We start from the raw sequence: 22,722 nt of genomic DNA, 5'->3' as shown, positions 1-22,722 counted from the left end.
CAATGTTTTCTTCTCCTGTTTCTCTGCCCCCTTCTCCGTGTTTTAGGGTAAAATCGTTGCCCAGGGCAAGCTGCTCTTGCAGGACACGTTCTTGGTCACGGACCAAGACACGGGGCTTCTGCCTCGATGCAAAGAGAGGCGGGTGTTCCTCTTTGAGCAGATCGTCATTTTCAGTGAGCCGCTCGATAAGAAAAAGGGCTTCTCCGTGCCAGGATTCCTGTTCAGGAACAGTATCAAGGTAACTTGGGTTTGCCTGTTTTCTCATGTGTTAACGCACATACCCATCACGCTGATAAACCGTTTCCTTCTTAATTATGACATGTCCTGATCTTCAGTTTATTAAATATTTAAGAGTTTTCTAATACGTTTCAGAACCTTTAAATTCACTCCATCTGTCTACAGTCTGTATTCCCCAGTGGCTGATGTCTTACACATGTGGCTGCAGCATTCATTTTTACCATAATGAGAAGACCTCATCTTGGTTAGTGTTTGTGCTCCATCTTCTCTAGGACCATGTAAAATTATCTAAGTTCAGAGGATAGCTTACCCAGGGTCTTCTTCTCTTCTGCATTCAACAAGGACCTCCTCTGCCCTCAGAGCTGGGCAGGGGCTGTAGGGATGGACAAGGTAGGTTGGCTTGCTCTCTGATAGAAGAAAAAGACAAATAAAGTGACTGCAAATGGCCCTGAGTCTTGTAAAGGGGGCAAACCAAGGGTGAGACAGAGGAGGCCTGAGGTCCCAGCAGGTTGACCTTTCTAGTTAACTGTTGAAGCTACTAGTTAAACCCCTGGTCATCCCCATGTACCTGAGTTAAAGGAGTCATAAAAAAGCAAGACAGTGATTTCTGAGGCAGTAAAAATGGCAGCTCAACCAAAAAGTGGTGGTTTCAGTTCTGACCTAGGATGAACTTCACTTTGCACTTGACCAGTGGAAATAAATGTGCTTTAGTTTTTTTATCGTGGTACCTCGTAACATAAAATTTACCATCTTAACCATTTTTCAGTGCACAGCCCACTGGCATTAGGTTTGTTCACACTGCCGTGCAGCCATCACCACCATCCATGTCCAGGACTCTTTTCATCTCGTCAAAGTAAAACTCATCCGCATTAAACCCTAGTTCCCCATTCCATCCCCCCAGCCCTGCAGGCACCCTTCTACTTACCGTCTCGAGGAATCTGACTCCCCTAGGTGCCTCATCTAAGTGGAGTCATAACAGGGTTTTCTATGGCTGGCCCACTTCACGTAGCATAATGTCCTCCAGGCCCACCCATGTTGTAGCCTGTGACAGAGTGTCGTTCCTTTTTAAGGCCGAATAATAGTTTTGTATATACAGACTGCGTTTTGATTATCCATTCACCTGTTGATGGACACTTGGGTTGCTTCTACCTTTTGGCCGTTGTGACTAATGCTTTAATTTTTTTTAAGGTGAGTTGCCTTTGCCTGGAGGAAAACGTGGAAAATGATCCCTGTAAATTTGCTCTGACATCAAGGACGGGTGACGTGGTGGAGACCTTCATCTTGCATTCATCCAGTCCAAGTGTTCGGCAAGCATGGATCCATGAAATCAACCAAATTTTAGAAAACCAGCGCAATTTTTTAAATGGTAATGTGTGTTGTTACTGGGCATGTGTTTTCTTTCCCTAATGTACACATTCCTATTTCTCGTCTCTCCCTTATTACACACGACTAGGAGTGATAGGACTTACTGAGCACTTACTGTGGACCAGGCTCTGTTCTAAGCATTGTCCATATATATTGCTTCATTTCATCTTCAGAACGACCCGAAGTGGCAGGTAGTGATATTATTCCCATTTTATAGATGACGAAGCTGAGGCACAAAGTGGATTCGTAATTCACTCCAAGTCCCACGAGTTGCTGGTGGCAAAGTCGAGATTCAGAGCAGCCATGTGCCCCTCACCACTGTACTGTTCACTCTGTCCCACAGGCTCTCGTACCACATGTGCCCAGAGCCCTGTCCTGGGAAAGAAGTGCGTGAGAAAAACTAAGGCAGCAGATGTCATTGGCCAGAGATGTTGGAGACATTCTTGCGTGCAACTTTAATATTTGTGTTTGACCGCCTTGTACGTCTATACCACCCTCCTCATCATAAAAACAAGACGTCTTTTTTCCTTCCCACTTCCATGACATGAGTGATTCTAGAGGAGCAATACAGTAATAATACAGTAGAACACAGGACAGTAGTAAGGTGCCAGCCACCTCAGGGAAAGGCCTTCTCCACAGGGAGAGTGACCGCACACACCTTACATTGCAGACAGTTCGACTCTTTATATTCCTGACCTGAAACTGCTGGCTTCTCTTGGTGGCCGCTGACTTGGACTCTGGTTTTAATTGGGTGATGAGTGCAGAGCGTCAAATTCAGTGAGAAGCTAGATACTCGTTCAATATCATGTCCTTGTCCTTTTCTCCATGTCCGTGTTCTGTGTCTACACCCCGGTCTAGTGGGACGCTGTAATCTCTCTGTCACATAAAACCACCCCCATACCTCGCTGTAATCTCTCTGTCACATAAAACCACCCCCATACCTCGAGTGACATTCAGGAACACAGGCACTCAGTGAAAAGTCAAGGTCACGTGACATTTTTGGCCAAGGGGTCATCAGCCGCCTGGGTGTTAACTCCAGGCTCCCGTCCAGACTGTAGACTGAGCATTTCTTCCATGTGCAGTTAGAACTGGATGGCTGGGGCTGGCCGGCGGTGGGGGGACGGCTCCTGTGCATGGAGAGAATAGTTTTGCTCCCATGGTTGTGAGCGAATGCAGGTCTCTTGAAATGTGTAGCTCTTAAGTGCTGCATTGAATGCCAGTCCACAGCAGGTAACTACTGGGAAATCTCTAAACTTTGACCATCTTCTTTAAAATAAAATGAACTGCCTCCCGAACTGCAGGCATGAGTGGGCCGTGCTGTTCACGTTTCCTGGGCACTCAGTCTAGAGACTGATGATACCGCTCCCGAGAGCTGGAGGAGGTCGGGAATGCAGCGGGCTCTGGGCCTGCTTCCCCACTTTGCTCTCCTGTTCGTCCTGTGACCAGGCGCCACAGCCAGCACAGAGCTTGTCAAATGTCATATGGCTCCAGAATGCTCCTTCACATCTGCCTGATGCCTCCCAGGCAGGAAGGGGCTACATCTGATTGTCGTACGTCTCAAAGGTTTTAGCTCTTTAAGAATTTGTGTTAGTGTTTCCATATATCTTATTTGGCGTGTTTCCTGCATTTTCCTGCAGATGATGCTGTAACTGAATCACTAAAGCCCGGAGATGGGACAGTTTCACGACCCACAAGGGGATTTGTGGAGCTCCTTCCCTTCCCGGGGTGGTCTCTAACACCACCTCCGCATGGGGTAACCCCCAGCCAGGTTCTTCTTTGCCTAACTGCTCCCTGGTCTAACGAAGACCTTTGCGGCAGCTGGGCTAAGCTTTCCCAGCGCGGGAGCCAGCTGGTACCAGTGGAGTCCCAGTTGAATCTTCCCTGGCAGCCCTGGGCCTCACCGTTGACCCTGGCCATCTGCCTGGGATGCTCCAGGCCGATTCCACTCCTTTTCACTTGGCGGAGATGCTAAGGCTGTGCTGGCTGTCCCTGGGCGGTTATCTTCTCCCCGGCAGCGCACCTCCTCCATCACCCTGCAATTCTGCTCCCTGCCCCGCTCCCACACGCAGATGGCCCTCGACTCGTTCATGCACAGGAGAGTAGTTAAATTTAAGAGCTTTTCTTTTGCCTTCCCTGATGGGTGGTGTCAGCCTGCTGCCTGGAGGGTGGCTGGGTGTTTCTGGATGACGGTGACTGGAAGTTGGTGGCCACCCTGTGACTTGACCCTGGGCCATTAAGCCAGCGCTCCCTTTCCGTTCATCGTGCCCCCTTTTCCCTCCGCCCCTGTGACCGTCCTTTTCTCGGTGCCCTGACTGAGTCCCTTCTGTGTCTTGCAGCCTTGACATCACCCATCGAGTATCAGAGGAACCACAGCGGGGGCGGCGGCGGGGGCGGCGGCGGGGGCGGCGGCGGGGCCCCCAGTGGCGGAGGCAGCGGCGGCGGCAGCGGCGCAGGCAGCAACCACAGCGGCGGTCCCGGCAGCTGCGGCGGCCTCCCCAGCGCGAGCAGAAGCAGGCCCTCCCGGATCCCCCAGCCTGTCAGACACCACTCCCCCGTGCTGGTCTCCTCTGCAGCCTCGAACCAGGCAGAGGCAGACAAGATGTCAGGTATGTCCACTCCCGGCCCGTCACTGCCTCCTCCCAGCAGCAGCCCCGCCCCGGAGGCCGGCCAGCCCGCTAGGGCGCCCCCCAGCGGAGAGCCCGAAGGCCCCGAGCGAGAAGCGGAGCCGATCCCCAAGATGAAGGTGCTGGAGAGCCCCCGGAAGGCGGCCGGGAACGCCGCGGGCGCGCATCAGGACGGACCCGCCAAGGAGGCGCGGAGCGGCCCGGGCTCCCTGCCGCCGGGCAAGCCCAGGCCCGGGGCCATCTCGCCTCTGAACTCACCTCTCTCCACTGCGTTCCCCTCTCCGTTCGGCAAGGAGCCCTTGCCCCCCAGCAGCCCCCTGCAGAAGGGGGGCTCCTTCTGGAGCTCCATCCCCGCCTCCCCCGCCAGCCGGCCCGGCTCCTTCACCTTCCCGGGGGACAGTGACTCCCTCCAGCGGCAGGCGCAGCGCCACGCGGCCCCCAGCAAGGACACGGACCGCATGAGCACGTGCTCCTCGGCCAGCGAGCAGTCCGTGCAGTCCACCCAGAGCAATGGGGTAAGAGCGCCCGGCCGCCTCCGCCCGCCCGCCCCGCTGCCTCTGTCCCGCGGCTCTTCTGCTAAACCTCCCGCGTGGCCGCCGCTGTCCTCGTACTAACTCCGGGCTCCCGGCCGCCGCGCTGCGGTCACCAGCTCCGTCCGTCCTGTGCCCTGGCCGCGCGGACACGCGGGGACGCCTTCTAACCTCCTGCTCCAGCCGGCGGACGGCGCGCTCTCATCTCTACTAACTCGCTCCTTGCTTTGTTTGTGTCTCCTTAATACGGGAAAGCAGATCATTAACCTTCCGAATGCAGCATCTCTAAGCCTCTCACGTTTTCCGAGCAGCAGCGTATCTGGGAACTTCCTCTCTCGCCCCTGCCTTCCTCGCACACTTTTTTTAGGGGGGTCCGTGCCCCTGCTGTCTACCTCCTGCGTCAACTGAAACCTGTACACTCTAAGCTTTCTGCTCGTCGCTTGGTTGTGCCCTTTTATGCCTTAAATTCATCTTTGCAGCGTCTTTGACCCATCTGCTGAAAAAAGAGAAAAAAAATCCCTCAAGAAGTTTCCAACAGCAACTCAAAGCAAGCTAAGCTGACACAGTGGGGGGAAGGAATCTCTCCAGTGGAAGTATTTCCCCCCCGCCCCCCCCCCCCCCAAAAGAAAGAAAGAAAAAGTTTCACTGTGGAAGGGAGAGAGACTGCTTTAGGGCCCCTGGATGTTGGGCTCTGGCCGGCGGCTGGGAGCGGAGGCGCAGGCAGGCTGGATTCCCAGCGCCCGCGCTCTGTCCGGCAGGGGGCGCAGTGCGGGCTGCGGGCGCCGCGGGGCGTCGCCGGTCACTATCCGCGTTCTCAGCAGAAGGGTTACTGGGGGGTCTTGGCCCCCATCCTCTGGCTTCCTCCCTGTCCTACCCAACTGCTTCCCACACGGCAGGTGGTCTGACCCGTAACACCTTCCTAAAGGCATGCGTGAGGGAGTAGAACTGTTCTGATGCGTGTATGTTTGATCGCTTTATAAATTTTTAAATACATTTCCCTAAAAGGGTCTGTGTCTCTCTTTATGAAAAAAGAAAGGAAGCAATCCGGCTTTTGCATGTCTCTCTCTTTCCTCTGGACTTCCGTTAATGCCTTGTTTGGGTGGACATGGCCTGATTCGTGCCTCCTATTTTTTGTTATTTATTTTGTTAACCTTGCTCTTTAATTGAGGAAGAGATTGAAAAACGGGTCTTGGTACATATACCCTATCGTCTTATTCTCAGAAATAAGCGGTCGGGGCGGGCGTCCTCTGCGGTGGCCGTCTCCAGCGTCCCGGTCGTGGTGCCTGACCGTGTCCTGCAGGGGGGCCTGGACCCCCACCTCCAGTTAGTTCTGAAATGCTAGGTGTGCAGGTGAGCATCAGCACGGTTTTCAGCCAGAGGAAGAGACGCAGAGGCCCAGTGATGCTACACCTGCCAGCACCTGGTTGAACCTTCAGGGTGCAGGCGTGGCCTCGCAGCCGAGACCCCTCCGAAATCAGCCAAGGGAGCAGCTCTTCAGCCCATCCTAACCTGGACGCTTTCCCCTAAGCGCCACCCGCCCCAGCGTGGGAGCCCGTGCTGGTCTCTGTGCCCCCCGTGAGAGTGTTCGGTTCGTGGCCCTGCCTGGCTCCTCCCGGGATGATTTATTCTGAGGCCAGCACCATCGCATGCGGCACACGTTCTGGCAGGTTTTAGGTCGCAAAAGGTGCCTTTTATTTCTGCCTCTCACTGTTTCTTATGTGGTTGGTAACCTGGAAAGTGAAACTGCCAGGGAGTCCAAGTGCCTTACAGAAACGCCCTGGAGGCCTGGGAAGACCACGAGAGGCTTAGAATGGGCATGAAAGTGTCCTCTAGGACTCTCAAGTTTTTCGGTCAAGAAGAGCTACCGCCCTGCCTGCTCCCCCCATTCAGACTGTCTTATCCCCCTGGCGGTCAGCAGCGGCCTCCTCCCTCCTTGTCTGCGTCCGTGAAGCTGTCTGCGGTCACAGCCCAGCAGCTGTGCCTAACCCACGGCCCAGGTCCTTCTTCCTCCTTTAACACACGCCTTCTGGAAAGTTCTGCTGAGAGCAGGAGTGGAGTGGATGTGGATCAACCCAGGCAGTGACTGCGCCAGGCCCCAAACGTGGACGCACAACCTCCCTGCATCCGCCCACCCAGGCAGCAATAGAAGTACAGCCCTGCCTTTCTCTCAGAGGCCGGTGACCCGTGTGAATTCCTAGCCTCCGCTCTGTAAGGGGGTGGTGATTATGCTCACTGGCATTAATTGAGATCGATTTTTAAATGCCTCATACTTAGATTGGTACATAGGAGGTTTTCAGAAACTACTAATAGCTGTTATTATCGTGGCAAAATACTCACATTACGAGACAAATGGTGGTACGCTATACGATAAAAAAGAGCCGTGCCACAGAAGTTGGTTTTGTTTACATTTTCTAGCAAATGTGGCTTTGTAGTCTCAACACTATTGGGTGTTGCTATAAGTCATGCTAAAAGGATAAAATTGCATGAAGGGGTGTGCACAGGCCAAAACCTGACGTGGACATCCATGAGGGACAGGAACACGTACCGGACTCCTCAGCCGCGACAGGACCGAGAACCTGGCACTCCAGTGTATTTAACTTCACCACCCACTGTGGGCCTAGAGTCCTGGCCCCTGGAATTCCCAGCACACAGGCTCCTTGACAGTGGTCAGCCGTCTGCTCCGGTGTGTCTCAGTAGCCCAGAGCTGTCAGGCGTATGGCAAGGTTTCTGACAGTCACGTCTACACCGACCCAGGACCTGCCCCAGACATCCGAGAGACCAATGGAGGGAAACAGCGGAGTCCTGGGAAGCCGTGAACGGCCAGACGGCATCTTCGGTGGGAGCCCCTGAGGACAAGCTAGTGGGGCGCCTGACACCACTTCCACATCCCAACTCTTGACAGAGGGGATTGAACAAGATGTAGCTCAGGATTTGGAGGTCTCAGCTTCCTCCTCGTCCCCTGGAACAAAGGGGTCACTCGGTAAATGACAGCTTGGGACAAACACCATTTGTGTTTCTTCTGCTCAGCAGCTAACACCACTCAGCTTGTGAACCTGAGTAGGTGGTCTTGAGAAATGATCTGGGTTTACCTTTGCAATCTTGCCCCATTGAGTGAGTAGTTACTGGACATGTATTGAGTGCCTGCTACGTGTCAGTCACTGTGATGGACACTAAAGACACAATAGTGACCTGAAGACATTGAGTACCCCTGGGACTCCAAGATAAGGGGAAGATAGGCTTTCCCACGCCAGGGGCTGTCCCCGAAACTTGAGTTGTGAGGCCAGTGGTGTCCACAGCTGCTCTGCGATGGTATGCCGTCCCCATGACGGCCGCACCTTCAGCACCGTTGAATCATCACGCTCACAGGAGGACCACCCACCCAGGGATACATACAGGAGGCAGAACAACTCTCCATGACAGCAGGACAGTAGTTGGTCTGCTTTCCAGGTGTCCCGCATTCTTCCTTTAGAAGGGAAGAAAGGTGGAAATGATTAGGGATGCCAGCAGCATGACAGTCACAGTGACAGGACCGTGACATAGATGGAACCCAGCATGGCCTCAGCATGAGGATGAGCCATTCCTCTGATGGTGCAAGGAAGATGGGACTGAAATAACCAAGCTTCCAAAGTAAAGTGCCATCATCACTGTGACTGTGTTTTTTTTAGATCGTTCCTAAATTGCTTTCTAGAGAAATCCTGATGGTCAGTTACTGAAAAAGAGGCACCAAGTTAGCTAAAGAATGTGGAGGCGTCCGTCCGGCGGGCCCTGCTCTGGGCCGTCGTGCCGTGGCGCACGCTGACAAGCGACTCCGTGTCCTCAGACCCCATTTCAGTTCCCCTCTGCCTTTTTGTTCATCTTTCCCTCTACAGAGTGAAAGTAGCAGCAGTAGCAACATCTCCACCATGTTGGTGACACACGATTACACGGCAGTGAAGGAGGATGAGATCAACGTCTATCAAGGAGAGGTCGTTCAAATTCTGGCCAGCAATCAACAGAACATGTTTCTGGTGTTCCGAGCCGCCACTGACCAGTGCCCCGCAGCCGAGGGCTGGATTCCGGGCTTCGTCCTGGGGCATACCAGCGCAGTCATCATGGAGAACCCCGACGGGACTCTCAAGTGAGTGCCTGGTGGGGTGGCTGTGGCAGGGCGGGGGCAGGTGGTGCTGAGCACAGACGAGGCATAGAGGCCCTGGGAGGGTGAATCCCATTGAGAGAAAGCAGCGCTGTGGTCTGTTGAACCAGGTCATCTCTGTACACAATGTGGAACCCCACAGTGAAGGTGGGGCGGGTTCCGTCTCTCAGACCTTTTCTGATGGGTTCTTTTAATAACCTGCATTTGCACACACATAGCTTTTTTAAGCCACTAGACAGAGCATCACTGTATTTTAGTTCCCAGAGGTCTTGGGTGAGGGGTGAGGACTTTCCAAGGGCCCCTGACTCGTATCAGGCGTGCTGAGGGTGCATCACTGAAGATCCTCGTCCCGTAAGCTTCAGCTAAAGATCCGTGTGGTGTCACTGCCAACACGCCTTATGCATACTAGGTTACTTTAGTCAAGTAACTTGAAACCAATTTTGCTGCATTAAACATTACTTTAAAGAAAACGAAATTCAGGGGCTGGTTTCAAACTCTGCCCTTCCCTGAATCTCACTGGCTGTAGGAGATGCCAGCCAGATGGCTTCTGGCAGTGGAAGCATTGCAAAACTGTGATTTTTAAGCCTCCAGAGGCTTCAACACAAAAGACCAGACTCAAAGGCACAGGCGGTGGTCACGTTCCTCTCCAAGCATGGCAATACCCCTGGTTGGTTTGCAGCCCAGACTGGCAAGCCTTCCAGCACTGCCCCAAACCTCTGGGCTAAGCACCTACACCCCATGGGGAGTCTAGGCTTGAGTTCAGGCTACAAAGAGCCCATCTTCCATGACGGTCCCTTGTCCTGTTTCTCCTTGATACAGAGATATTTTATTCTAGTACATTGTTCAAGAATCCCATTTTATACTTTGTTTCCTCAAAAATATTCTTAGGCCCTGTATTAGGGTTTTCCAGAGAAACAGAACCAATAGGGTATATGTGTGGTCAGCAGGTGGTTATTGTAACCATACAGTTGTGGAGACTGGTGAGTCCAGACCTGCACTGTGGGTCAGCAGGCTGGGGGCCCAGGAGAGCCAGTGGTGCAGGTAAAGTCTGAAGGTATTCTGCTGGAGAATTCCCTCATGCTCAGGGAGGCTGGTCTTTTTTTGTTCGACTCAGGCCTTCAACTGATTGGATGAGGCCCACCACGCTATGGAGGGCAGTCTGCTTCACTCTACCAGTTAAAATGTTAATCTCATCCGGAAACACCCAGAATGATGTTTGACCAAATATTTAGGTCCAGTCAAGTTATACGTAAAATTAACCATCACAGACACCTTTATATTTAATCCTTAAAATTTGATCTAAGAAACTTGGCTTTTATCTCTGGTCATTGAGAATCGCAGAAAAGTTTTCCTTTGCAGAGATCACTGTTCCTAAAGGAATCTCAGTCACCCTATATCCGCATAAATTGGACAGTCCACTTTTCTCTGATGCTTTCAGGAATTGTTTGCTGAACACCAGGAAGGCGTAATACTAACAATGTGTTGTGGTCCTCCTAGGAAGTCAACATCTTGGCACACAGCACTCCGTTTAAGGAAAAAATCTGAGAAAAAAGATAAAGACGGCAAACGGGAAGGCAAGTTAGAGAACGGTTATCGGAAGTCTCGGGAAGGACTCAGCAACAAGGTATCTGTGAAGGTGAGCAAGGGTGCCTCCAGGAACCTGTGCTCCTCGGGGAGCACGCAGGGCTGGTGCCGGCCCAGGAGGAGCCGTCGCGGACCTGGCGCCCAGCCTTGCCTGGCAGCAACCTGCCTCCCTCTGCCCTGTGAGCAGACCCACAGGTCTTTGTAGGGGGCTCTCATGGGCAGTGTGGTGCAGGTATGCATATATATTCCGAGGAACCGGGTATACGGGTAAACCCCTGAGCGGGCGCATGTGTAACTTACAAAGAAGGCTGCTGGATTCCCAGAGGGAACAGACACTAGGACCTCAGAAGCAGATGGAGCACAGAGCAGCTGTGGCTCAGACCACAGGGGAAGTGACCAGACACCGAGGCGCAGGTTCACTGCTGCAGCAGATTCCCTCGGCGGGTGCTTCAGTCCACTTTACTCCTGTAATCAGATTGCCTTAAACCTGTGCAGGTTTTGCCTGGGGAGAAAGGAAATATCTCCTGAGGGGAACTCGAGGCCCCGGAGTCAGGGCCCTGGCCATTCTGCAGAAGGGGGCAGTTCAGGGATCTGCTGGACTCAGCCCATAGGATGAGTAAAAGGGACTTTTCTGAGTGTAAGCAGCATTGTGCGTCTGTGGGTAGGAAGAAAAGTCTCTCCTACGTCTGTGTGACACGAAGCCTTCCAGTGCATTCAAAGGCAGTCGGCATGTGGTCAGTTTTGATTGACACGCAGGCAGACCAAGTCGTGTTTCCTCTCATCTTTCAACAACAACCATAGCCCTAGAATAGAAGCAGTATATCTCAGAGTAGCTCGTGTATCTGGTTAATAGCTGTGCGCTTTTTCCATTTCAGCTTCTCAATCCCAACTACATCTATGACGGTGAGTTCTGTTCCTTTTCTTGTAGACTTTAGAGGGTAGGTCTACGGGGCATTTCAGGACACTCAAGTGTAGCCTGTGGACGTGGGTGTTCTGTGGAGCTCTGGGCCTGGGCAGCATCTCATTCATTTGTTGGGGGAGGTTGGTGGGCACAAGAGGGGCGGCTGGGTGACCAGCGTTACTGACCCCTTCTCGCGCAGTTCCCCCAGAATTCGTCATTCCCTTGAGCGAGGTCACGTGTGAGACAGGGGAGACCGTTGTTCTTAGATGTCGGGTCTGTGGCCGCCCCAAGGCCTCGGTCACCTGGAAGGGCCCTGAACACAACACCTTGAACAGCGATGGTCACTACAGCATCTCCTACAGGTGAGGGAAGCCCCCTCGGGGGTCAGTTTCACAGGCAGTGAGCATGACCCCATTCCACTGGGACTGGCGCGGCCGATTCCGTGGGTCACCTCTGGCCCTGGGACGTCTCCCGTGAGGGAAGGTGTCATACCTGGGTGTGCAGCTAGGATTGAAATCCCACTTGAAATTGCCCATCAGCATTTGAGCTCCTCATTTCCTATGACCCCAAAGGAGAGAGGTCGGGGGGCTGGCGGTGGGGAGAGCTGAGCCTTTCTGAATGCCGTGTGCCCTCCTCTGTGGCAGTGACTTGGGAGAGGCCGCTCTGAAGATCGTTGGCGTGACCACCGAGGACGACGGCGTCTACACGTGCATCGCCGTGAACGACATGGGCTCCGCCTCGTCCTCGGCCAGTCTGCGGGTCCTAGGTGAGCTGCACCCCGAGCCCCACACGCTCTCGATGTGGCCTGAGACACGTGACGAGTCACTCGGGGGCTGCACGGAGCAGGCCAGCCTCTGGGACACCCGGGCGGGTGCCCTCGGGCAGGGGAGGCGCACGGTGAGGCCTTCCGCCCATGGCCACTGAGCGTGTGAGCGTCTGGTCCAGCCTCCAGGTGGGAGCAAGCCAGCCTGTACTCCTAGCGCTCAAAACACATTCTCGTCCCCAGCTTCTCAGTTGTCCGATTGTTCAGTTGATGCTTTAGCTCTAAGAGAAGCTCTTCTCAGTCAGTTTCACATAGAATAGAATGGAAAGAAAGGAAAGATGGGAGTGTGGGTGAGCCCCGAGCAGGCTCTGTACCCGTCCTAGACCGTAACAACCCTTCCAGAGGGTGTGTCGTCCTGCCCTTCCATGAGCGCAGGGCGACCCTGGTGGGACTAAAGCCCTTGCTCTCTCCATGGCCAGCAAGGTCTGATCTCTCTCCTCAGCTAAACCCTGAGCTGCTGGCAGCAGAACTCATATCTTAGGCCTTTTAGAATTTCCTGTAGATGCGCTTGACGTATGTAGATGCTTAGTGAGCAACACAAACTGGCTGATTTCCAGCTACCATTTCACAGGAGGCCAGCTGTGCCAGCTGTGCAGTCCAGGGCTGCTGAGATTTCTCCTGGGTCCTCCAGCTGCACCAGGTATAGGATGCAGCCTCCTAGAATGACAGTTAAAGAACTAAAATAAGTTAAGTAAATTAAACAAAACCGATTTTTTAAAACTATGGTAAGTAAATAAATAAAAGGACTAAAAGATGAATTGAGTCCAGGAGTGCCCTGTGTGTAGACCGTAAACGGAATTGTCTTTAGAAGTTTATATGCTGTATATCTTAATCCCATATATTTTAACCTCATAAGTCAAAGAAGGGAAGGGTTCTGGTTTTTGGATCACAGTGCAGGAAAGGAAGATAATTTTGAATTTGACAGTTGAGAATCACCAGTGTTCTAATTTTTAAGAGACGTCACAAAAAGTATACAGGTGATTTTTTTTTTTTTTTTTTTTTTTTTAAACAAATCACTGGTGAAAGCAAAGGAACTTAGGGAGATAGAAGGCCGTTCACAGGAATGGTCTTATGGAAGTGCAAATGGGAAAATAATGGAAAAGCAAGTGTGTGTTTATTTCTGTCACATAAATCCATCTTTGTCTCATACTAAGTCCCAGCGCAGTGTGGATTTTATACTTCTGGTGCGTCTGCATTTCCACAAGCCTCCGTTCAGACGCTCAGCAGCCCGGGCAGCTGCCACATTGGACAGCGCAGGTCTCTAGTCTCCTTCCCCGAGAGGTGCCCTGTACACCAGGCTCAGGGAGATGCTGCCTTTCTTGCAGGTCCAGGCAGTGATGGCGTCATGGTGACCTGGAAAGACAACTTTGACTGCTTCTACAGCGAAGTGGCTGAGCTCGGCAGGTATGGTGGAAAACCCAGAGCGCCTCCCGAGATCGCAGAGTGAGAGAAACGACTCTCTAGGAGCCCACAGAGAAAGTTCAGTGGCGGATTTTGCCAGCAGTTGGAAGTTAGATGTATTACATCCGAAATGTAAGCTGTAATTGCCTGTTGGTATTAAATGCTGAGGAAGTGAGGAGGAGATTGCCAGTGCAGGTTCCAAGAGAGAATGAAGGCTTAACACCGTGAGCCGTCCGGTGATGTGATGAGTCCACTTCTGCTCCGTGTCCAGGGCAGCACTGGCTACGCCCTGTTCTTGGGAGAATCCAGGGAAGAGTCACTCACACCCCTTCTCGTGGCACATTATTCTCTTCTGGAACCCAGTTGAGAGGGGCTGAATGTGTCCTTCAGGTCTCAGCTGTGCCTGGAGATTTAGGGTCCCCCTGCGTAGACCAAGAGGGGGCTTCGACAGAGAGGGGCTGTTCCTCTCCGGACAGCAGCCAGGGCTCAGGCGGTGGCTCAGCGGTGCCCTCGGTCACCCTGCTCCTTCTGAGGTGGCACAGCACTCAACCACACCTCATGTCGCGTCCCGTAGGGCAAGAAAAAGGTCAGAAGCATGACAGCTGAGCTTGTCCCCGTTAAAAAGCTTTCCGAGACCCCCCACCACCAGCAGCAGCCTCGTACACTCCAGTGGCCATTCCTGGGTCCGCTGGCTCCAGGGATCCATGCACACGCCCGTGTGGATCAGCCCGAAGTGCCTGTCCGTCATCTGTCGCCACACGAGGCTCAGCCCTGCTGTCCAGAGCAGCAGAGATGTATCACTTTGTGCGACGTGCCCCTGACCGGACAGTTATTCTTTGGTCCCTCCTGGGCTTGGTCAGCTGGCACCCCCATGCCTCACCCATGTGTCTGTGGCCTCTCTCCACACACACGTTCACCCTGGGCCTCCTCGTGTGATGGCAGTCGCAGCCTGGGAGAGCAGAAGCAGAGGCTGCAGCCTCCCAGGGCCCAGCTTCAGAAAGTAACAACCACACTTTGTCCACATTCTGTGGACGCAAACAGCCACCCGCCAGCCGAGATTCAAGGGGGGAGAAAGAGACTCCGCCTGTCCGTGGGAGGAGGCGCAAAGCAGTGTGCCCACCTTCCTCCCCACAGTCTGCATTCCCCAGCCCCCAAATCTCATCCCACCGTGGCAGCTGGCTCAGGCTTGAGGTCCAGGATCTTGTTATCCGGATCCAGTCGAGGCTTCCTGAATGTGGTTCGCTGGGTGCAGCTCCAGAGACCACAAACTAGAGATGAGTTACCAGCCCCCCGACTCACATCCTGCAGCGGCAAGGCAGACACAGTGATGACAGTAGTTGCTCCCGTCTGAAGTGGGGGGCATGGGGTGCCCAGGAGCCACCTAGTAGTCCGTTCCAAGCTTCTTCACGCGACGAGGTTTTCACGAGAGCGAGGTGGGAGCTGCCTGGTACATCTCACGATGTCACTGCTGCTCCATTCAGCAGCGGGAGGAAGTCACGTGGCTGTCCGTAGCCAGACGGAGGCCCCCTCTGGGAGGGGAGGTGACAGGACAGGACAGGCACAGGCACAGGCAGGCTTCCTTGGGGCCGTCACGTGGCTGCAGCCCTTAGGCCGGTGGCTGGGGAGGCTGCCTGAGTTAAAAGAGTCTTTTCTCCGTGACACGCTCAGAGTCCTCTGAAAATGACCTTCTCCACCTATCTTCCAGGGGCAGATTCTCTGTCGTTAAGAAATGCGATCAGAAAGGCACCAAGCGAGCAGTGGCCACTAAGTTTGTGAACAAGAAGTTGATGAAGCGCGACCAGGTCACCCACGAGCTTGGAATCCTGCAGAACCTCCAGCACCCGCTGCTCGTTGGCCTCCTGGACACCTTCGAGACCTCCACCAGCTACGTCCTGGTTCTGGAAATGTGCGTACACGCCAGCTCCCTCTCCCCTTTCTAGCACTCGGCCTCAACTCCAAGTGGTCTTGGTGTTTATTCTCTAAGAAGTATAGAAATCAGGATTTTAGGATTCACAGAACTTCTAAAAAAGCACGTCTGCTCTCAGAGACCACAGTTCTAGAGCTTTCCAGCAATGCTAGAGGGAAGTATAGCTGCCTGACAAGGAAGCACAAACCTAGCATCAAAATGCTCCCCACCCAGGCTCCCTCGGGGGTCTCAGCCAACCTGGAGATGCCTCCTGGTTCCCCGAGAGGCCAGGCCTCTGCAGACCACAGCCCTGCTTGTGCTCTCAGGCTGACCCGGTCCCATGTGTCAGCCCAGCTGGGCGAGCCCGGCTGGTGGGCGCCTGCAGTGGGCCGGCTGAGACCTGCTCGTGTCTGGTGCTTCAGCATCCAGCTCTGCCCCGGGGCCCGTCCTGCCCCTCCAAGGGTGATTAGAATGGGGGCGTAGGTGCGCCCTCTGGAGGGGGGTGGCTCCCCTGAGGGCAGCCCGCTGGTCCCCGTGGTACTTGCTGGGCCCTGTGTGCCATCTCAGGAAACATTTGCGTCGTTTAAAGATAAAGTGTGAGACCTCTGACCCAAGAGCAGGGGGCCTCAGCCTGGGGACATTTTACCCCCAGGGGACGTTTGGCAGAGTCTGCAGACGTTTTGCTGGTCACAGCTCGCCGTCCCGCAGGGCACAGGGCGGCCCTGCAACAGAGGACCGTTGTCCCAAAGTATCAGTAACACCGACTTGAGAAGCCCTGCCCTTAGAACATTCTGGTCTCTCTGAGACACCTCATCCTGCAGCTTTGTTGAAATTCCTAGTCCTCCTTTTCAGGGGGAGTCATTTCATACGTTTCCTTGGATTCATGAGTCCGTTTCCATCGGCCGGAGCGCCATCTTTTGTGCCATTTCCTAGCTCTTGACACATTGTTGGGAAGAGTGGGCCTGGCAGGAGGACCAGCCGTGGAGCTGCGTGGGGCGCGGTCACAGGGAGTGTGACCTCCTCGCTCGCGGGGACTCCCTTGAGGCCTCGCACCCGCCATCCCATTGGTCACATCTGTAAAGAGTCTGGAAGTGCCTCCGCATCCAGCCTTCACAGGTGCAGCTGCTGCAGGCCCCTCGGCGCCAGGTCGAGCCTCAGCCTCGCTCCCCGCCGACCCCAGGGAGGGGATGTTTCGAGGATGTCCCCGCCCAGGGCTCCCGCTGGAGCATCTCTGTGGGCCTGTCCAGCCCTCTCTGCGGCCTAGGAAACCTCCCAGATGGCGGAGGGAGCAGGAAAGGCCTCCGCCCTCCCCAGCCGCCCCCAGGGCTGGCCATCGTGTGGGAAGGGCAGGTTGGCGGACCTGGGGCCCATTTCTCAACCTCGGCTCCCGTGGACGCTCAGCTACTTGAAGGATCGTTATGGGGCTAAAACGATGTCCAGGCAGAGGCCTGGCCCCTGTGGACCCTCAGTACCGGGGAGGGTGCTTTCTGGCTCTAGAAGCTTGGTGACTAAAAGCTTCTGCTCATCTTCCTCAGGGAGTTTCAACAAGAAAGAGAGTCCTAGAGTCCTTGTCAGAAATCTCCTGCGGGACCTCGGTTTCTGGTTTACATTTTCAGAGCGTTCAGCTGTCATTTCTTTTCACTGGAAACTAGATGGTTTGGCCTCATCATTGCTGTTAATAGGGTTAATTTTCGTAACAAACTACTTACTACCAAAGTTCCCTTGATCACTCGACGTTACCAAACAGGTGGCTGATCTTTCCATAAATTTCTGTTCTGCAAAGAGGGCAGCCTAGCCCAGTGTCCAGGGAGACCGGGGCCAGACCACCTCATTGCAAGCCTAGCCTTCCCTTATGAGCTGTGTGACCTTGGGAAAGTTACATACATTCTCTGTGCCTCCGTTTCCTCATCTGTAAAATGGGGACCATAAAACACTCTTCCCAGAGAGTTGTCTTGAGGATTAAGTGAATTGATAGAAAGCACTTAGTCCCTGGCACAGGGCTGCTCTGTATAGGTGTTTTTTAAATGTTAAAAGTAATTTCACGGTAGGAAGACTTTGAGTCCAACGTGAAGCTCTCACTGTATTGTCTGTGTCTTAACGTTCTCTCGTTCAGCCGTCACATGACCCACTTTCCAGATGATGAGACGAAGGCTTGGGGAGGTGGTCTCACATTATCCCCTGCTCCAGCAGGTACCTGCAGAGCGCCTGCTGTGTGCCAGGCACTTCCAGGCAGCTTGCCCAGGTCTTGTGCTCACATCCAAGGGGCAGGGTTTGAGTCAAGCCTGCTGGGGGCGGGGTTGGGGAGCCTGGGTGCACCCACCTCCGCCTCCCAGTTCACTCTGTGGGTCCAGATGCCTTGTTCCCCACTTGTGCCTCCACAGTGAGCTTAAAAAGAAATCGCCCTCTTGATCCCGTCCTGCCTCCGGGTAGAGGTATGATCCCCAAAAGCTGACAGAGCAGTGACAATGGGGCATGGAGGCGATGCGTATATCGCAGGAGACGGGTCTAAAGTGACCGACCCGCACCGTAACGCGCATTCCTCCCTCTGCAGGGCTGACCAGGGACGGCTCCTGGAATGTGTGGTGCGATGGGGAAACCTCACGGAGGGGAAGATCAGGGCATATCTGGGGGAGGTTCTGGAAGCCGTCCGTTACCTTCACAACTGCAGGATAGCACACCTGGACCTAAAGGTTAGTGGGGCCCCGGGGACGGGGAAGCCGAGGGACCCCAGCGCGGCCACGCGGGTTGCAGAGCCCACTCTCGGCCTGTCCTCTGAAGCCAGGCCAGGAGCCTGCGGGGACTGGGGACCAACACAAGGGGTGGGAAATGGGAGCAGTGATTTCTAATCTCTGTTTTTAAACGTTGGATATACACAAGCAATAAAGTACCAGGTAAACGTGTGAGGTCTTCAGACATTTCTTGTGATTTCAGGGGCTTCCTGTGAGTGTCGCTGGGTTGGGGCGGGGCTGGAGCAGGGGGACGGAGGCGGGAGGCGGAGGGTCGCTGCTGCCACCGCCGGGAGGGAAGTGAATCCCCGGCTTCACTCACCGGCACTGTGGAACACAGCAGCTGCGCGTGACAGTTCCGGAGAAGTCGGGGCAGCTTCTCCTCTGTGTTGCCTCTCTGTCCTCCTCCCGAGGGCTTTGTCCTGTTTCACATGTGGACGGTCGGCGCCCGTCGACCTCGTAGGTCCCTGGTGAGCCTCGCACCTCAGCTTGAGGTTGGGGTCGCTGGAGGGGATGACGGTTGTCTTGTCCTGTCTCCTAGCCCGAAAACATCCTAGTGGATCAGAGTTTAGCCAAGCCAACCATCAAACTAGCTGACTTTGGAGATGCTGTCCAACTCAACACGACCTACCACATCCACCAGTTGCTGGGGAACCCCGAGTTCGCAGCCCCCGAAATCATCCTGGGGAACCCGGTCTCCCTGACCTCGGACACGTGGAGTGTTGGAGTGCTGGCCTATGTGCTTCTCAGCGGCGTGTCGCCCTTCCTGGACGACAGCGTGGAAGAGACCTGCCTGAACATTTGCCGGCTAGACTTTAGTTTCCCAGATGACTACTTCCAAGGAGTGAGCCAGAGGGCCAAGGACTTCGTGTGTTTCCTCCTGCACGAGGACCCTGCCAAGCGTCCCTCGGCTGCGCTGGCCCTGCAGGAGCAGTGGCTGCAGGCGGGCCACGGCCACGGCCACGGCAAAGGCGCGGGCGTCCTCGACACGTCCAGACTGACCTCCTTCATTGAGCGGCGCAAACACCAGAACGATGTTCGACCGATCCGTAGCGTTAAAAACTTCTTACAGAGCAGGCTTTTGCCTAGAGTCTGACCTATCTTGAAGTCCTTTCTCATTCTCTTTCACCTGCCGATCAGCTGTTCATTTGAATTTTGAAGAGAAACACAAACCAACATAACTGATCAGCTGCCGTACGTTCATCGTGTGAAATTGCATTCCGAGTGAGCTGTGCTCGGCAGTGCCTGGGACTCGGGCTGCAAGCTGTGCTGGGGTGGAGGACCTTCTCGAACACTCTGCGAGGGCGGAGACAGCATTGCTGTGTCACAGTCTTTTATTCAGGTTTCTGCAAAAAATAAAATAAAAAGAAACTTTTTTAAACGAACATGAGTAGAATTTTGCAAATTTAACATTTTCCAGGATTTCTTCAAGGAAGCGAAATGCCTATGTTCAACCACTGGTGTTAACGAACAAAACAGAGATACTGGACACCTCTGGGGAAGACCCCCGCCCCAGCGGCGGCCGTCTCCGTGGCCTCGTCCAGCTCGGGGTCCCCCTGGCTCTGAGCTTTTCCAGCTGCCTGGTCTGTGTGCCTCTGGCCCCGACGCCAGACTAGGCTTCTGAAACGTGCATTCAACCTCAAACTTTTGCATAAAAATAGAATGAATCGTTTTGCTCTGATGAAAAGTAGGCCTTACTTGTATATAAGACTGGTCCTGCCTTCGGTCTGTCCTTTACCCCCACTGCCTTCCCCGCCCCCCCGCCCCCGCTCCCCGTCTCCCACCCGGGGCTTCCTTTGGGGTCCGAGGGGTCTGCCCACCCACCGAGGACGTCGGGTTGGCTCCTGCCCCTCCGCCCGTCCCCACACGTCCCACCCCCAAGCCGTCAATCAGATTGTTGAGCAGTATACAGTCAGATGAAAATACTGTAAATGCACTCATTGGGGTTTTTTTGGTTTTATTTCATATCATGTGCAATGTTGTGGCTTTAACATTTTATGCAACTATTTATGAAGACCTCTGTTGTACCTGTAATAAATATATAGAAAAAGCACATACTTCGTACGGTGAGCTTTATGGTTTTGTGCGTGTGTCGGGGGGGTGGAGGGGGGTCTTTGCCCTGTGCCATCGGTTCAGAGAGACTTAACTCTTCGTGAAATTTGTCAGTTTTGAGGACTGTAAAAAGTGATTTCATACTCTGAATATAAAACTGGATAATAGGATAATGTTTTAAATTTTATTATGCTATTATTCAGAATGCCAAAGTATTATTTTTTTTTCCCAAAATCAGTCTGGACATTTCCTACTTTTTAGACTTTTTGACATTCAACTTTCTGTACAAAAATTGGCTGGATTTTGAGCTTTTGGTAAGAAATAAAAGCCAATTAAGCACTAGCCGCCTTGAGGCTGGCATTGATGTCTGTGGCACTGTGGCAGAATTCACGCTGGTGTGGGAGGCCCTCAACAAAAGACGCTGCGTTTCTGGGCACGCTTGAATTTTTCTGGATGTCTTTTTATCCTCGTTGTGTGAAATACACTAAAAAAAACAAAAAACAAAAAAAAAAAACAGCCCGCTTCCCAAGCCAGCCAGACACCTGGGTCTTCAGCCATAAACTGGCATAGTTGAGCTTTGCAGCTTCCAATGTATTTTATTTATTCTTTTGTTGGGTTTTTGTTTGTTTCTTGTAAAATTGTACAGAAACTTTTTAAAAGAAATTGGATTCAAAACTGGATGTGTATTCGTAACCTCACAACTTTTATTTGTGTATTGTTTCTTTTATTATTTCAGTTAAAGTTTTACATTATTTTGCATGTATATTTCTTTGTACAGAGACCTTACATGTTTACACAGTATGATGTGATGTAAATATTTTATTTTGCCATCAGTTATTTTAAAAAATTAAACATATTTGCCTGATGTTTGTGTTAGGCCTTTTATTCAAGTTGGTCACTATTGAATCAAAAAGCGAGATCGATGAGGGAGAGACTGAAGGAGAGGCCTCTGGTGGGTCAGGGGAGGGGCGTGGGGAGGAGAATATTCTGGGTTGGGAATCCACTGTAGGCCGCCAGAAACGGCAGTCGGTCATACCCCTGCAGACTGGTGCACAGCCCAGACTCAGAAGACACTGGCATATAAACCAGAATGTCAGCTGACTGTTTACAGAGAGGCTGCACTGGTCCTGGTTAGAATAACTAAGGTACCCCCGGTTCTTGATGAACACATAATCAGAGCAAGGGGGAAAACTGTTGCAACTTGGCCACAGAAAAGCAAAATTAATGTTGTTCAGATGGATTAAAGCACATGAAACACTAGGGTCCAGCACCTGCATTAGGAACAATCCCAAGAACCCACACCTGCGAAGACCCCCCGGTGGGGGCTTCTGCCTGCTTCTGACAGTAGGTCATCTTTCCTGATGACCACTATCATCTCTCTTGTTCTGATTCCTTTTTGCTTTCTTTTTTGACTTGTTCCCCCTGGGATCATGATTCTTTGCTCAGCACACTATAAAGGCTATATTTTTCATCTGTTTGATCCTGAAGGTAAGACAAATGTGAGAGGATGACGTGTGCTAAGACCCCAAGTCCGGGCGTGGGAAGCTTGCTCCCCCTGAGGTGTGTGCTTCCTCCCGGGTGCCAGGACAGCGACGCTCGGTGGGCCCTGGAGGGACAGAAATGCAGGGTCAGTCCTAATACAGCGTCAGGCCCCAGAGGGAGTCCTGTGGCCACCACGTGGCACACCTCAGCAGCAGGAGCGAGGCAAGGGTCTGCTGTTTTTTAATCGGACACTTGTTGAAGGAAGTAGTTATGCCTGTGGGTTAGCAAAGCATCTCACGAGTGAAAAGTGTCCTATCATGATCACTACCTAGATTTCTCAAATAGCAAAATATTATTCTGCATGTTACTCTCTCTCTCTCTCTCTCTCTCTCTCTCTCTCTCTCTCTCTCTATATATATATATATATATATATGTATATGTATGTATATGTATTTTAATCCAGGCATTCTCTAGCTCTAAAGGAAAAAAGCTTACCGGTATCTTTGTGCAATAAATTATGAGTATCATCTTAAAGTCATATCCAAGGAATATTAGACCATTGTAGACCATTGGAAGGAAAGGCCTTTCAACTGTACATCTTTGAGACATAACTGTAGAGACAAAGAATCCGTGGGATTGATAGGTCGCTGTGTGTGTGAGTGTGTGTGTGCATGATTTAACTTACGAAAAAGAAAGTACACAGACCATAAGTAAACAGCTCACTACATTTCTATACATGTTTGTACCTGTGATCACCACCCAGAGCAAAATAGTCCAGTATTTCCACCGTCCCCCAGAAGCTTCCTCCAGCCCCTTCCCAATAGGTCCCTACTTGCCAGAGCTGATGGCTGTTCTGATTTCTATCACCCATGAATTCGTTTGCCTTTGAACTTCACGTAAGGAGGATCATCTAGTATGTGCTTTTCAAAATTAAGCTAAACTTTTTGTTGTGAGATCAC

At 52.8% G+C, this 22,722-nt stretch overlaps 1 protein-coding gene across 1 annotated transcript in view; it reads left to right on the top strand.

Annotated features, from left to right (window-relative positions):
• Positions 1-19,382, top strand: part of TRIO (trio Rho guanine nucleotide exchange factor) — a gene marked incomplete at its 5' end in the record, with an annotated part of 376,660 nt that extends 357,278 nt beyond the window's left edge. The window contains 12 exons of the mRNA XM_079704002.1: positions 47-238; positions 1,426-1,603; positions 3,939-4,741; positions 8,626-8,873; positions 10,386-10,524; positions 11,348-11,375; positions 11,573-11,735; positions 12,018-12,139; positions 13,522-13,600; positions 15,303-15,503; positions 18,055-18,193; positions 18,771-19,382. Coding sequence (XP_079560128.1) covers positions 47-238; positions 1,426-1,603; positions 3,939-4,741; positions 8,626-8,873; positions 10,386-10,524; positions 11,348-11,375; positions 11,573-11,735; positions 12,018-12,139; positions 13,522-13,600; positions 15,303-15,503; positions 18,055-18,193; positions 18,771-19,325 — 2,847 coding nt within the window. The 3' untranslated portion in view covers positions 19,326-19,382. The remainder of the gene's footprint in view (positions 1-46; positions 239-1,425; positions 1,604-3,938; positions 4,742-8,625; positions 8,874-10,385; positions 10,525-11,347; positions 11,376-11,572; positions 11,736-12,017; positions 12,140-13,521; positions 13,601-15,302; positions 15,504-18,054; positions 18,194-18,770) is intronic.
• Positions 19,383-22,722: the final 3,340 nt, after the last annotated feature.

Source organism: Hyperoodon ampullatus (assembly GCF_949752795.1).
Source record: "Hyperoodon ampullatus genome assembly, chromosome: 4".
NCBI classification, from domain to species: Eukaryota; Metazoa; Chordata; class Mammalia; order Artiodactyla; family Ziphiidae; genus Hyperoodon; species Hyperoodon ampullatus.
The sequence above is the reverse complement of the archived record's forward strand: the minus strand, read 5'-3'. Positions and strand labels throughout refer to the sequence as shown.